At 37.8% G+C, this 13,248-nt stretch overlaps 1 protein-coding gene across 9 annotated transcripts in view; it reads left to right on the forward strand.

The window, feature by feature from the left end:
• The window catches only part of Lrrc4c (leucine rich repeat containing 4C), a 1,351,357-nt gene extending 1,338,425 nt beyond the window's left edge, over positions 1-12,932 (forward strand). For 8 of the 9 annotated variants that reach the window (XM_075961517.1, XM_075961518.1, XM_075961519.1 and 5 more), the window contains one exon: positions 10,281-12,932. In XM_075961517.1, coding sequence (XP_075817632.1) covers positions 10,323-12,245 — 1,923 coding nt within the window. In that variant the 5' untranslated portion in view covers positions 10,281-10,322 and the 3' untranslated portion in view covers positions 12,246-12,932. Of the gene's footprint in view, positions 1-621; positions 705-10,280 lie in introns of those variants that run through there. The other variant, XM_075961520.1, reaches the window with a different exon arrangement.
• Positions 12,933-13,248: the final 316 nt, after the last annotated feature.

The raw sequence follows: 13,248 nt of genomic DNA on the forward strand, positions 1-13,248 counted from the left end.
TTCCTAAGCAATAACTTTGGGCACAGCTATGTCATGTAGAAGATGTATTTCTATCTTTTGATGAACCTCCACACTAATTTCCACTCTAGTTTTTCCAATTTTCACTCTTATAAACAGTGGATAAGCGTTTCCTTTTTTCCATAGTCATGGCAGTATATTCTAACTTTAAAAACAATTTTCTGTCCATTTTCAACAGGCAAGATGAAGTCTCAAAGTAGTTTTGATTTTCATTTCTTTGATGGCTAAGCATGTTAAACATTTTAAATATTTATTAGTAAATTTGATTTTATCTTTTGAAAACTCTTTGTTTAGTTCCTTGTCCCAATTTCTAATTGGCTTTATTTTCTGTGTTCAGTTTTCTGCATGCCTTGTACATTCTTGATACCAATATTCTTTTAGAAGTATAACTAATACTGATAAATATTTTCCCATGGTGGAGGCTGCCTCTTCACTCAAATGATGATGTCCTATGCTATATAGAACTATTTTAGTTTCTTATGGCCCCACATAGTATTCAGGGTTCTCTAGTGGAACAATGAATCTATATATACAAAAGAGAATTTATTAGAGTCTCTTAAAGGCCATGGCTCTGCTAGTCCAACAATGGTTATCTACTTACAGAAAGTCCAAGAAACCAGCAGTTCTTCAGTCCATGAGGTTGAATGTCCTTGGTGGTCTTCAGTTATTATAAGAATCCTGAAAAAGTAAGTTCTAATGATAATTAAGGAATGGACTTGCCAGTGAGAGAGCGCGCAAGCAGGCAAAACTCAATTGACCTTTGCTTCCAGTTACATAGGCTGTCAGCACAAGTGCTGCCTAGGTTAAAAGTGGGTTTTCCCATTTCAAATTATTTAATTAAAAAAATCCCACATAATTAAAAAATTCCACCTTGCCACTTGGCTTGGGTTTTGCTTAAGTGCAGGTGTTGCTAAGTTGACAACCAAGGATAACCATCACATTTTTTTTGGCAATTATTGGTCTTAATTACTAAACTTCCAAGATCTTTTCTAGAAAATCCTTTTAAAAATGTGAAAATGCCATCATAATCCCTATTTTTTCCTCTATAATCTCAAGTCATAGAGTTTATGTTGAGGTCTGTGAGGCACCTAGAGTTCAGTTTTGTGCAGGGTGAGAGAAACTTCTCCTAGGAGAAAGCAATTAACAATCTCTATCAGTTGAATGTTTAGAGAATTAGAGACTATGGAGTACACAGCCCTAAATGAGACATCTACATCTCATCCACATCTTTCCAAGGTTCATAGATTATCATGAAAGGACAGAAATATTGTAAAAGCCAGAAATGTTGGAAACAGTTCCCCTTTTTGTGTTCATGTATAGTGACACAGGATTTCCCTGACACAAGAGAATAGTTACATAGATGGCCTGACAGTGGATCTAAGAGCATGTAGAAGGCATGCATATGCTCAAGTCAGACCAAATTTTAACATGGATGGGAGAAATGCAAAGGAAGTCCCAATCCTAGCTGAAGAGTATGAGCAATTCATTACTGCAATGGGATAAAGCATCAGTCTTCTTTAAAGGTGTGACTCCTGTTTGCTTGACTATGCTCTATTGAGTTCCCTTACCCCAGAGAATTTGGGAAGCAACATTTAGACAAAACAGGTTTTAAAAAGTCACAAATTTGGATGGTACTTTAGTTAGGGTTTTCTAGAGGAACAGAAAAAATAATATAAACATAATACAGTGTATAATAATACATAATATATTATTTAATGCATTATATAAAATATATTCTGTATGTGTGTGTGTCTGTGTTTTTATTTCTAGAAAGGGGATTTTTTTTTAGAATAGCATACAGGTTGTGCTTCAGCTAGTCTAATAAAGGCCATCTAACAATGAAAGGTCCAAGAATCCAATATTTGTTCCATCCATTAGGCTGGGATTCTTATCTAGTCTTCAGTCTATGTCAGAATCCAGAAGAACTTGTCTCTAAAGCCATTGAAGGAACAAACTTTCTAGGGAGAATAAGAGCAAGCAGACAAAGAACGACAACTTCATTCTTCCATGTATTTTATATTGGCTGTCAGCAGAAGGTGTTGCCATCTCAAAAATCTTGATTAAAGGTGTATCTTTACACCTCAAAAACATTGATTAGATGTGGGTCTTTTTAATTCAAGTGACTGAAAGAAAAATCTCTCACAGGTGTGCCCAGTCATCTGTGGTTTAGTAAATTCCAGAAGTAGACAAATTGATAAGAATAGCCATCAAAGGTGGAGGAGGATTAGTTAATATGAACAAAAATACATTGTTTTAAATTCTCCATCAATAAAAATATAATTTGAAATGCACAACGTAAAATGGATAAGTCTTGTTTGTGTGTATGTGTGTGTGTGTGAGAGAGAGAGAGACAGAGACAGAGATAGAGAGGGAAGGTAGGGAGAAACAAGGGGTGTATTTGTAATTATAAAGATTCATTTTGGATAAGAAGTTTTGGTGTTACATGTTTGTTAAGAATCATTAAGGGTGTATGTGGATAGTTGGGTATTTTTGATTAACTCATTCATCTATCTACTTCTACTTTCTAAATTAATTCTAATGTCTATGCCTGTGTCTATGCCAAAAGACTGTGCTAAACAAAATATTCCCCTTAAGTTTTCCAGATGCACAAGGTTATCAGTCCATGGAATGCATAAAGAGGGAAGAAAGACCTATTGACAAAGTCAAGATAGCTTTCAGGATATAGCTAAAAGCATTGTAGTTTAATTCAAATCCCATAGAAATCTACTTGTAAGTAAACGCTGCAAGATGGCATTGTACATAGTTTAAATTGATTTCCTTTTGATGTGAAAAAAATGATTTTATAAAAGAGATGTTGAAGTTTGGCTTTTGATGAAAAATATAATTTAGGATTTAAAGTAGAAAATTTTTTGTTGATAGTAGTTTATTTGATTCAGTGCAATGTACCAAGAATTATTTGCTACAGCTTATAAATTAGCTTTGAACCAAGTCTAACGCATAGATCATTGCTTGAAGGCGAAGGCGTAAGTCAAAAACAATCCCACACCATTGAGAATTATGATTAATAGAATGGTTATTTATTTAAAGGGGAAAAAACTTACAGATCACCGTCCCAGACAATAGCCCTCTGCGCAATCAGGAAAAGAGTCTAGTCGCCGGAAGCGGAGCAGGAAGTAAGAGAGAGCTAGAAGGGAAGTGGCCACTTTTTTAAAGGGAGAGAGACCACGCCCCAATGGGCTGGTATCTCAGTGGCTATTGGCTGGAGGAGCGGAAGGATCTCCTGTGACAATTGCTTATGACTGAATTATCAGAAAACTTCATTAATTTCAACAGTACAATGACCTTGAAGGAAGCCAGAAGCAGAAACTACAAACCAGGCTTGGTTAAGAGGAATAAGAGACTCATATAACCTAGAAGTGACAACAGTGTTTATGTGCCTATGCATTCATGTATATTCAGAATCATGTCAACTAATCCTTATGGTAACACTGATCATGAGATAGTTCATAATCCTTCAGGTTGTTATTGTCTGGAAAAAAGATGGATCTGATAATCATTTTGTTAAGCAAAAAAGCTAGACGAGTGTCCCATGTTTATATATAAACACACACACATTATATATATATATATATATATATATATATATATATATATATATATATATATGGAATCTAAATTTGTAAAGAAGATACTTGAAGAGAGAAAGGGTGTACTGAAGGAACAAATAGAGTCTTTACCACTTAACTATTAAGATGTCTTAAAGGCATATTCTGTACTACATACCATAGGCAGTAACTTGTATAATGTGACCGTCTTAACAAAGAACATTGGAGTGAATAGAAGTGCTCCCTTACACAGAAGGTACAAGTAAAAAGTTGAAATAAGCCTCCCAGTTTCAATGGCACAGAGATTTGCAAATGGCTACGAATTCCACCATCTATTGAGACCTACAGTATAGAAAATGTCATGACAGAATAAGAATTATTGTCTTTACATCTATGGTATTTACAACTAAGCTATACTGCTCCAGTCACTAGGATTTTGTAAGGGGGGGGGCATGGTATGTAGGATGGATGAAGGAGAGGGAAAAGGGGGCCAGAGAAGCCAACCTTATAAAAAATTAATTAGTTTATGAATAAACAACTTTGCAATATAACCTTTTATGCTCAGTAACCTTAAAGAAATGTATATTGTGGAGATGGAAAACTGTCCATAGTCAAGACTGCTGTAAGTTACAATGCTTCCTACCAAAATCAAAAACCAAAAAATATTTATTTGTACTGGTTCTTTGAGAATTCTATGTATTTATTCTCATCATATAAACTCTTCTTTTGTCAATTCTTCCAAGATCTACATCCTTCTTTTTTTCTCTGCTACTTTTGTGTCCTGTCCCACACCCATCAAGGAATTCATGTTATTGAATATGCTAGGATGTGTGACCTTCCATTTGGCTATGGTAGAATTACCAGGGACTACACTCAGAAAAAAAACTGACCCTTCTTATCCAGCAGCTAACAATTTGTAACAGCTCTTTGGCTATGGGTTAAAACTTTATGCTTAACTCTTTTCTTCGTGGTGGGATTTGGTATGGTTTGGGCTTTCACAGTTCTTGTGCTTTCCATCACAACCAGCTATGTTTATATGTATAGCTGCTTTGCTGTGGTCAGACATCCCTGCTTACATTTACTCAGGCACTACCTATGACTCTTGGACTCTTTACTCCTTATGTTCCACAATGGTGCCCAAGCACTTGGAAAGTAGATTCAGTATGCATCTTCCATTTAGACCTAGACAAAATGTAGACTCTTATTCTCTATAATTTGTTCAGTTCTGCATCTCTGTGTTGATCATCTATTGTAAACATAGCTTCTCTGATGAAGGTTGAGCGATTCCTTAATCGATAGGAAAAGTGATGTCTTTAGGAGTTGGTTTAATATTAATAAATGTCAATTTAGCTGGAAAAATAGGTAGGTTTTCTCTCTAGGGTATATTTTCTGTCTAGCCATACATTCTTGTAAATAATAGTGATAGGTATGTTGTGGAACAGACTTACATCTAATTTGCAACTGGTTAGTTTCTTCCATGATTTCCATACCACAAGTATACCAACTGGACATGCTCAAGAGGAGGGAAGTGTTTGAAGGTTTTGTTTAAATTTAAGAAAAGTGATAACTCAGAGTATTGCTTCAATTGTTTATGTGAAAAATACCCTACAGAAGCAATCTGGAGAGGAACTACTTATTTTTGCTCAAGGTTTCATAGCATGGAGGGATCCTTGGTATAAACATTGGGAATGATCTTGACTATGATGGCAAGAACCTAAGGATGCTTTCTCATATATCTGAGGATGATGCATGGTCTGTTTTCTACCTACCAAGGTCCCACAATATCTCCTAACAGTGACAACAGCTGGAATCCAAATACATGTGCCTGTAGTGTTCATTCCCATGAAGACATTATCATTCTATATGTAACATCTGTAAGCACATACTGGTTTTCATTTTGTTGGGGCAATGAGACCTATCCAGTCTACTCCCCGGCTTCACTAAAGAGTCAGGACCTGTTGTTTAAAGGGAAGGTTCTGTGATTGTTCTTGTATGTGGAGGACAACAAGCCAAGAAAGGTGTGCAAATAAAAAAGGAATTTTTAATTATGGATTCTAAAGGAGAAGGGGAGTCTTTCTGAGAATAGTTGGAGTCTGTCATGAGACAGAAAGGGTAAGACAAAAATATGTGTAGCGGTATTTCATTTGTATTTGCTTGCCTGAAGTTCAGAGAGTAGAGTAGCTGCACTGATTAGCCTTACAGACAAGGCAGTGGTAACACACACCTTTAATCCCAGTAGACAGACTAGTTTGCCATAGAAACCGGGCAATAGTGGTGCATGCCATTAATCCCAGCATTAGAGAGAAGTATAAAATGGGAGGAGACAGCTCTCAGCTCTCACACAGTCTCATTCTGAGATTCTTGGAGGCAGGGTCACCATTTTGGACTATTTTTATTTATTTCTTTTTTGCTTTTCTGTCCTTCAAGTTTAACCCCACATTCTGTTTCTGGATTTGTTATTAGAAATATGGGTGTGGTCTAGAAGTGTATAATTTTAGTCTTTTGTGCAGATTATGGGTCAAGAGCTGTCCTCTGATGCTTGTTACCAGCTCTTAAAGTGGGAAAAGTTAAATTGTGTTGGTCTGAGGGTTTATAAGGGCCCTGCCTTAGTCAGTGTTTCATTACTTTGTGAAATACCCAAGACAACAACTAATAGCAATATATTATTTCGAATTATCATTTAGGACATGGCTTTGGCTCCATTGCTGTGATGGTGTAATGAGGCAGGACCCTATGGCTGCTGTATGTCAAATAGCTGAATTTCAGCAAAGACCCTGAGCATGAAACTATCAAGACAGAACATAAAAAGGCACAATTACTGTATTATAAAATATTATCCAATATATGCAAAGATCCCTAGTAAGATATTACATATTTTCAGAATTAGCAACAGCATTATATTTAGTGCTTAACTATGCTAGTCAGTGTTACCAAGAGGCACATGGGAGGCTGTCATTTGGGACACCTCTCCTCATTAGTTCTACAGAAACAAAACAGAACAAATACAAACAAACAAACCCAGAACAAGTAACTTGTCCAAGGTGGTATAAAAACTCAAATCAAAACTTTAGTTGCCCTAATAATGGAAGTAGAACAGTGTACCTGAGGATTCTAGGAAATGAAACATGAACTCACCGTGCTTTGTCAAGTTACTTTGTCATGATGAAGAGAAGAACAAAACAAGCACTTAGAACTGAAAGCAGCCTAGGCCTTTACTTATTTATTTATTTAAAAAATGACAGTGACCTTTCTCATTTTGCATACCAATTCCCATTTCCACTCCCACCTTTCCTCCTGCTCTGTCCACATTCTTCCTCATCCCAACCCCTCATCTGGTCCTCAGAGAGAGTAAGGCTTCCCTTGGGGAGTCAACAAATTCTAGAACATTGCTTTGAGACAGAATCAAGGTCCTTCCCACTATATCTAGACTTAGCGAGATATTCCTCCAAAGAGAAGGGTTCAAAAATTCCAATACAAGCAGTAGCGATAAATCCTGGTCTCACTACCAGTTGCCCCAGAGACTGCCCCAGCTATAAAGCTGCCACCTGCTTTCAGGGGGCCTAGTTTGGTCCTATGCTGGTTCCCTTACTATCAGGCCAGAGTTGTTGGGCTTCCATAAGCTCTCAGGTCAGCTGTTTCAGAGGGTATCTCCTTCATGAGAAAGGGAGGGTGGAGGAGAACTTGAGGGAACAGATGGTCGAGATGAGGGAAAAACAGAGATGGAGAGTGAGAGGAAAAAGATTTTCAATGAGGAAGCTGTTCTGGGGCTAGAAAGAAAACTGGCACTAGAGAAATTTCCCGAAATTCACAAAGATGACCTAAGTTAAGACCCTAAGAAATACACGAGAGGTTGCCCGACCTGGCCTTGCCATGTAGTCAGATTGATGACTATCTTAAATATTACCATAGACCCTTCATCCTACAACTGATGGAAGCTGAGGCAGAGATCCACAACAGAGCACTGGACTGAGTTCCCCAAGTCCAGTTGAAGAGTAGGAGAATTGAAATTATGTGCAAAGAGGCAGCCTAGGCTTTTTGACAGGATCTTGTTGAGAATAGGAGGGAGCCCCTTAATATGTTTAATAGGCTAATGACAGTTGGGGTTGCTAGGAGCACACTTGTACTTGGGAAATCCACATTTCTGTCTTCTGTGTCCCATGATAATGTTGCTGGTAACATATGCTAATTTACACTGGGGATCTCACCACCAAGGGCAGTGGTGAAGCCAGACCTTCTTCCCATCCTCCGGTGGTAAGTACGGAGCTGACAGATGGGAGTCTGGACTTGCCTTTGTTCCTGGCTCCTTTCCAAGGCTCACTGGGGACAATATATCATCCTAATTGTTCTTTTGCTTTGACATTCTTGCAAAGCTCTTTGCTCCCTTATATCAGTTCATTCCGTAAAACAAGGCAAAGAATTGAATTTCTTTCATAAAATAAGTATGTTGTCTGTAAGATGAACTGAGGACAGCTAACATTGACATAGTTCTTTTGATTTCTCCCTCATCTTCAAGTCTTTAATTCTCCTGCAACAGAGGAAGCTTGGTGTGCCCTGGATATACTGACTCTTGTCATGTACCTCTGGTCTTAGCTCAAGCTGATCTCTTTATCCTTCTTTATTTTGTTCATCAGCTAGTACCAACCTGGAAAATATGACCTTCTTCTTTAAAATCCTTCAGCTATTTCCCAGCACTATGCTATTCTGTCATTCGGGTCTGGTGCCTATATCTTGTCTCATAGTGATGAACATCGATTATTGTACACATATGTTCCCTGATTATTTACCATTTAAATTACATTCCCCCAGGGACAAGGATTACATTCCTCATCTTTATATTTCTAGTACTTTAGTAAGATGTCTAGCTTAGAAGTTCCAAAAATAGAAACATTCATAATAATATAAACGTCAAACATTTACTCAATTTTCACAACAAGATAGGTTTATTTTAAATACTTATTTGCATTAATTTTTATCCTCACAACCTTAAGGAATGAGTGATGTTGCTATTTCTGTTTTACCCGGGAGGAGAAGAAACTGGGCCACAGAAAATATGGATATCTTGCCCAGTATTGTAACTAACCTTGTCCAGTTTTAGAATGTTGTGAACCTCTCATTCCCTCCATTCTTTCTTTCTAAAAGGTTCAGAGAAGCAACATGGTAACAAGAGAGATTTGGATGTATTATACACAGACACTTTGGCACATGATCAGCCAGTTAAATTGATAAATTACACTTAGAAGTAACCCTGGAAATAATGCAGAAAATTACTCATTTTATTTCCCTCATTGTACAAAATCCATATCAATAAAGACACAAGTCATTATCCCATTAACACCTATTTTTTTTTCTGTAAATAACACTTGATATTTATAAATGTGACTTAGCAGGTGACCCATCTATTTCAGACATCCGACTATATTATACTGAGTAACTCAGTTACATATATAAATCTCTACGGAAGCTCATGCTCAGATAAATTAATTGTGAAACATATTACCTGCTAACTTTTTCTCTATACTACCATGTTCATAAGATGTTTCTACTGTGGGACCAATCTGATGAGCTCTGAGTCTTGGTTTTGCACTTTAACCATATGGCTTCTTGTATGCTTCTTCTCTTATGATTCTTACTCTTCAAAAGGGAGAGAATAGTGTCCAAGTCAGAGGAGTGTCTTAAACACTGAGAAGATACTAGGTATTGACATGTACATGAACTATGTACAGTTGTAAACGAGATGACAGTTAGACATTTCTGGTTAAAGATCAGTTGTTATCAATTAAAAATTCTTAATAATTTTTAACAAGGTATCACACATTTACTTTTTTGCTAGATGCCAGAAACTAGTCATTCCTGGATAACTTTATTTATGAATTCTATAGCTTGCTACAGAGGAAGGATTTCATAGACAGGCTCCTTCTTAGTGATTTTTTTTTTGTTTTTTGTTTTTCGAGACAGGGTTTCTCTGTGGTTTTGGAGTCTGTCCTGGAACTAGCTCTTGTAGACCAGGCTGGTCTCGAACTCACAGAGATCCGCCTGCCTCTGCCTCCCAAGTGCTGGGATTAAAGGCGTGCGTCACCACCGCCCGGCCTTCTTAGTGATTTTGCATGGGAAGTTTTAGTTGACTGGGTTTAGTGACTGAATGTTATTTTCTGTACATTTCTCATCTGAGATGGACACTGAAGAAGAGGATGAAATTCATGACATACACCTCTATGCATTGGCTCCTATACAGTTGGCAGTTGTTAAGCAGTACGCCGGGACTCTCCGTCTCAATATTCCATTTCTTTTTGATTAATTATCTGATTGTATACAAACGGTGACTGAATGGTAATTTGGACTACAGAAATAATTCTCTGTGGATATTGGCAACATACCCCACCAAAAGTTATTAAATTTGTTTGCCACAAAAGCTATTAAATTAATTAAATAAAAGTTAATGCAGATAAAGAACTTAAAATATTACCTAGCACACTGTGAAAACTTTAAGCATTGTTATTATCATGACTGTTTCTACTTTTGGTGATTCTCAGACAGACATCTTGCTTAGTACTGGGAATATAAAGATGAGGAATGCAATTAGTTAAGTTTAATGTTAATTTTACCAATATTGGCCTTAGCTCATACAAATATGTTACCAGTAGTACTCTAGGAAGATATTTGAAGAAGTAATACTTTTTTGTTTGTCTTGTTTTTCAGACTGTTTGAACTCCAGAAGGACCGACACCAGATAAATTATGAATGTTGAACAAGATGACCTTACATCCACAGCAGATAATGATAGGTCCTAGGTTTAACAGGGCCCTATTTGACCCCCTGCTTGTGGTGCTGTTGGCTCTTCAACTCCTTGTGGTGGCTGGTCTGGTCCGAGCTCAAACCTGCCCTTCAGTGTGTTCCTGCAGCAACCAGTTCAGCAAGGTGATTTGTGTTCGCAAGAACCTTCGTGAGGTTCCGGATGGCATCTCCACCAACACAAGGCTCCTGAACCTCCATGAGAACCAAATCCAGATCATCAAAGTGAACAGCTTCAAGCACTTAAGGCACCTGGAAATCCTCCAGTTGAGCAGGAATCATATTCGAACCATTGAAATTGGGGCCTTCAATGGTTTGGCTAACCTCAACACTCTGGAACTCTTTGACAATCGTCTCACTACCATCCCGAATGGAGCTTTTGTGTATCTGTCTAAACTGAAGGAGCTCTGGTTGCGCAACAACCCCATTGAAAGCATCCCTTCCTATGCTTTTAACAGAATCCCTTCTTTGCGCCGCCTAGACTTGGGGGAATTAAAAAGGCTTTCTTACATCTCAGAAGGTGCCTTTGAAGGTCTGTCCAACTTGAGGTATTTGAACCTTGCCATGTGCAACCTCCGTGAAATCCCTAACCTCACACCGCTCATCAAACTAGACGAACTAGATCTTTCTGGGAACCATTTGTCTGCAATCAGACCTGGCTCTTTTCAGGGGTTGATGCACCTTCAAAAACTGTGGATGATACAGTCTCAGATTCAAGTGATTGAACGCAATGCCTTTGATAACCTCCAGTCATTAGTGGAGATCAACCTGGCACACAACAATCTAACATTATTGCCTCATGACCTCTTCACGCCCTTGCATCATCTAGAGAGGATACACCTTCATCACAACCCATGGAATTGTAACTGTGATATCCTGTGGCTTAGCTGGTGGATACGAGACATGGCTCCCTCGAACACAGCTTGTTGTGCCAGGTGTAACACTCCCCCCAATCTGAAAGGGAGATATATCGGAGAGCTGGACCAGAATTATTTCACATGCTATGCTCCGGTGATTGTGGAACCCCCCGCAGACCTCAATGTCACTGAAGGCATGGCAGCTGAGCTAAAATGTCGAGCGTCTACATCCCTGACTTCCGTGTCTTGGATTACTCCAAATGGAACAGTCATGACCCATGGGGCATACAAAGTGCGGATAGCTGTGCTTAGTGATGGCACATTAAATTTCACAAATGTAACTGTGCAAGACACAGGCATGTACACATGTATGGTGAGTAATTCTGTCGGCAACACTACTGCTTCTGCCACCTTGAATGTTACTGCGGCAACCACTACTCCTTTCTCTTACTTTTCAACTGTAACAGTAGAGACTATGGAACCTTCTCAGGATGAGGCACGGACCACAGATAACAATGTGGGTCCAACGCCAGTGATCGATTGGGAGACTACTAACGCAACCACATCTCTTACGCCACAGAGCACAAGGTCAACAGAGAAAACATTCACCATCCCAGTGACTGACATCAACAGTGGAATCCCAGGAATTGATGAGGTCATGAAAACAACCAAAATCATTATTGGTTGTTTTGTGGCCATCACCCTCATGGCTGCTGTGATGCTGGTCATTTTCTACAAGATGAGGAAGCAGCACCATCGGCAAAACCACCATGCTCCAACAAGGACTGTTGAAATCATTAACGTGGATGATGAGCTCACTGGGGATACACCTATGGAAAGTCACCTGCCCATGCCTGCAATTGAGCATGAGCATCTAAACCACTATAACTCTTACAAATCTCCCTTCAACCACACAACAACAGTAAACACAATAAATTCAATACACAGTTCAGTGCATGAACCGTTATTGATCCGAATGAACTCTAAAGACAATGTACAAGAGACTCAAATATAAAACATTTACAGTTACAGAAAACAAACAATCAAAAAAGACAGTTTATTAAAAAAAATGACACAAATGACTGGGCTAAATCTACTGTTTCAAAAAAGTGTCTTTACAAAAAAACAAAAAAGAAAAGAAATTTATTTATTAAAAATTCTATTGTGATCTAAAGCAGACAAAATTATGTGTATTCCTCAGAACCTGTTTTTGCTGCACTTACTATTTTCCCACACCTCCTCCCTCCCTTCCCTGATTGCCATATTTTTCATAGATCTCAATTCTCTAAAGAACTGGTCTAGGAAATTTTGTAAGAATTCTGTTACACTTTGAGATTTTTATGGTGAATTCTAGTGGTGAGATCCAGTCTATTTTGTCTCTTTTTCGCTCTATTTTTTTTCATTTTTTTTCCTTTTTCCTTCATGCCCTTCTGAAGTAGTCCAATGGGGAATGCAATATTAGAAATAGATTTTTAAGAAAGAATGAGGAAAATGCAAGATCTTATATTTTTCATGCATTGATCTGTATTTATGAGGAGGACATTCTGTGGAGAAAGAAAAAAAGTAAGCAGACAACAGATTAATTTACATACGAACATCTATAAAACCCATGACTTTAAAAAAAAAAAAAACTCTAGAACCAGAATTTGTAGTTCAAAACTTAAAATAAGATTATAAATAAAATATTGTTGGTTTTTCTGTACCTGGACATAGCTCATTTGTAGCCTGGTTCAAATATGAGAAACCTGAAGGTAATTAGATTCCTTATTTCTAAGAAACACTTTAGCCAAACCATCATTTTCTACATGTCTCTGTTGTTTTATTCGACTTAAGTTGCCTATCAGTATTCAAGGATGCTATGATACAATCAGATTCTTTCCTTCTCAAAAGGGTGCCCCTTGCAAAATTTTCAGGTGAAAAGATATCAGTTTATAAACAAAATGTGTTTCAAGTAGGGAGAAAATACCACTATATTTGTAATTTTCTAATAAGAATCCCACAGACAAGGTGAACTATTG

The sequence above is a fragment of the Microtus pennsylvanicus genome, chromosome 2 (assembly GCF_037038515.1).
Source record: "Microtus pennsylvanicus isolate mMicPen1 chromosome 2, mMicPen1.hap1, whole genome shotgun sequence".
Taxonomy (NCBI): domain Eukaryota; kingdom Metazoa; phylum Chordata; class Mammalia; order Rodentia; family Cricetidae; genus Microtus; species Microtus pennsylvanicus.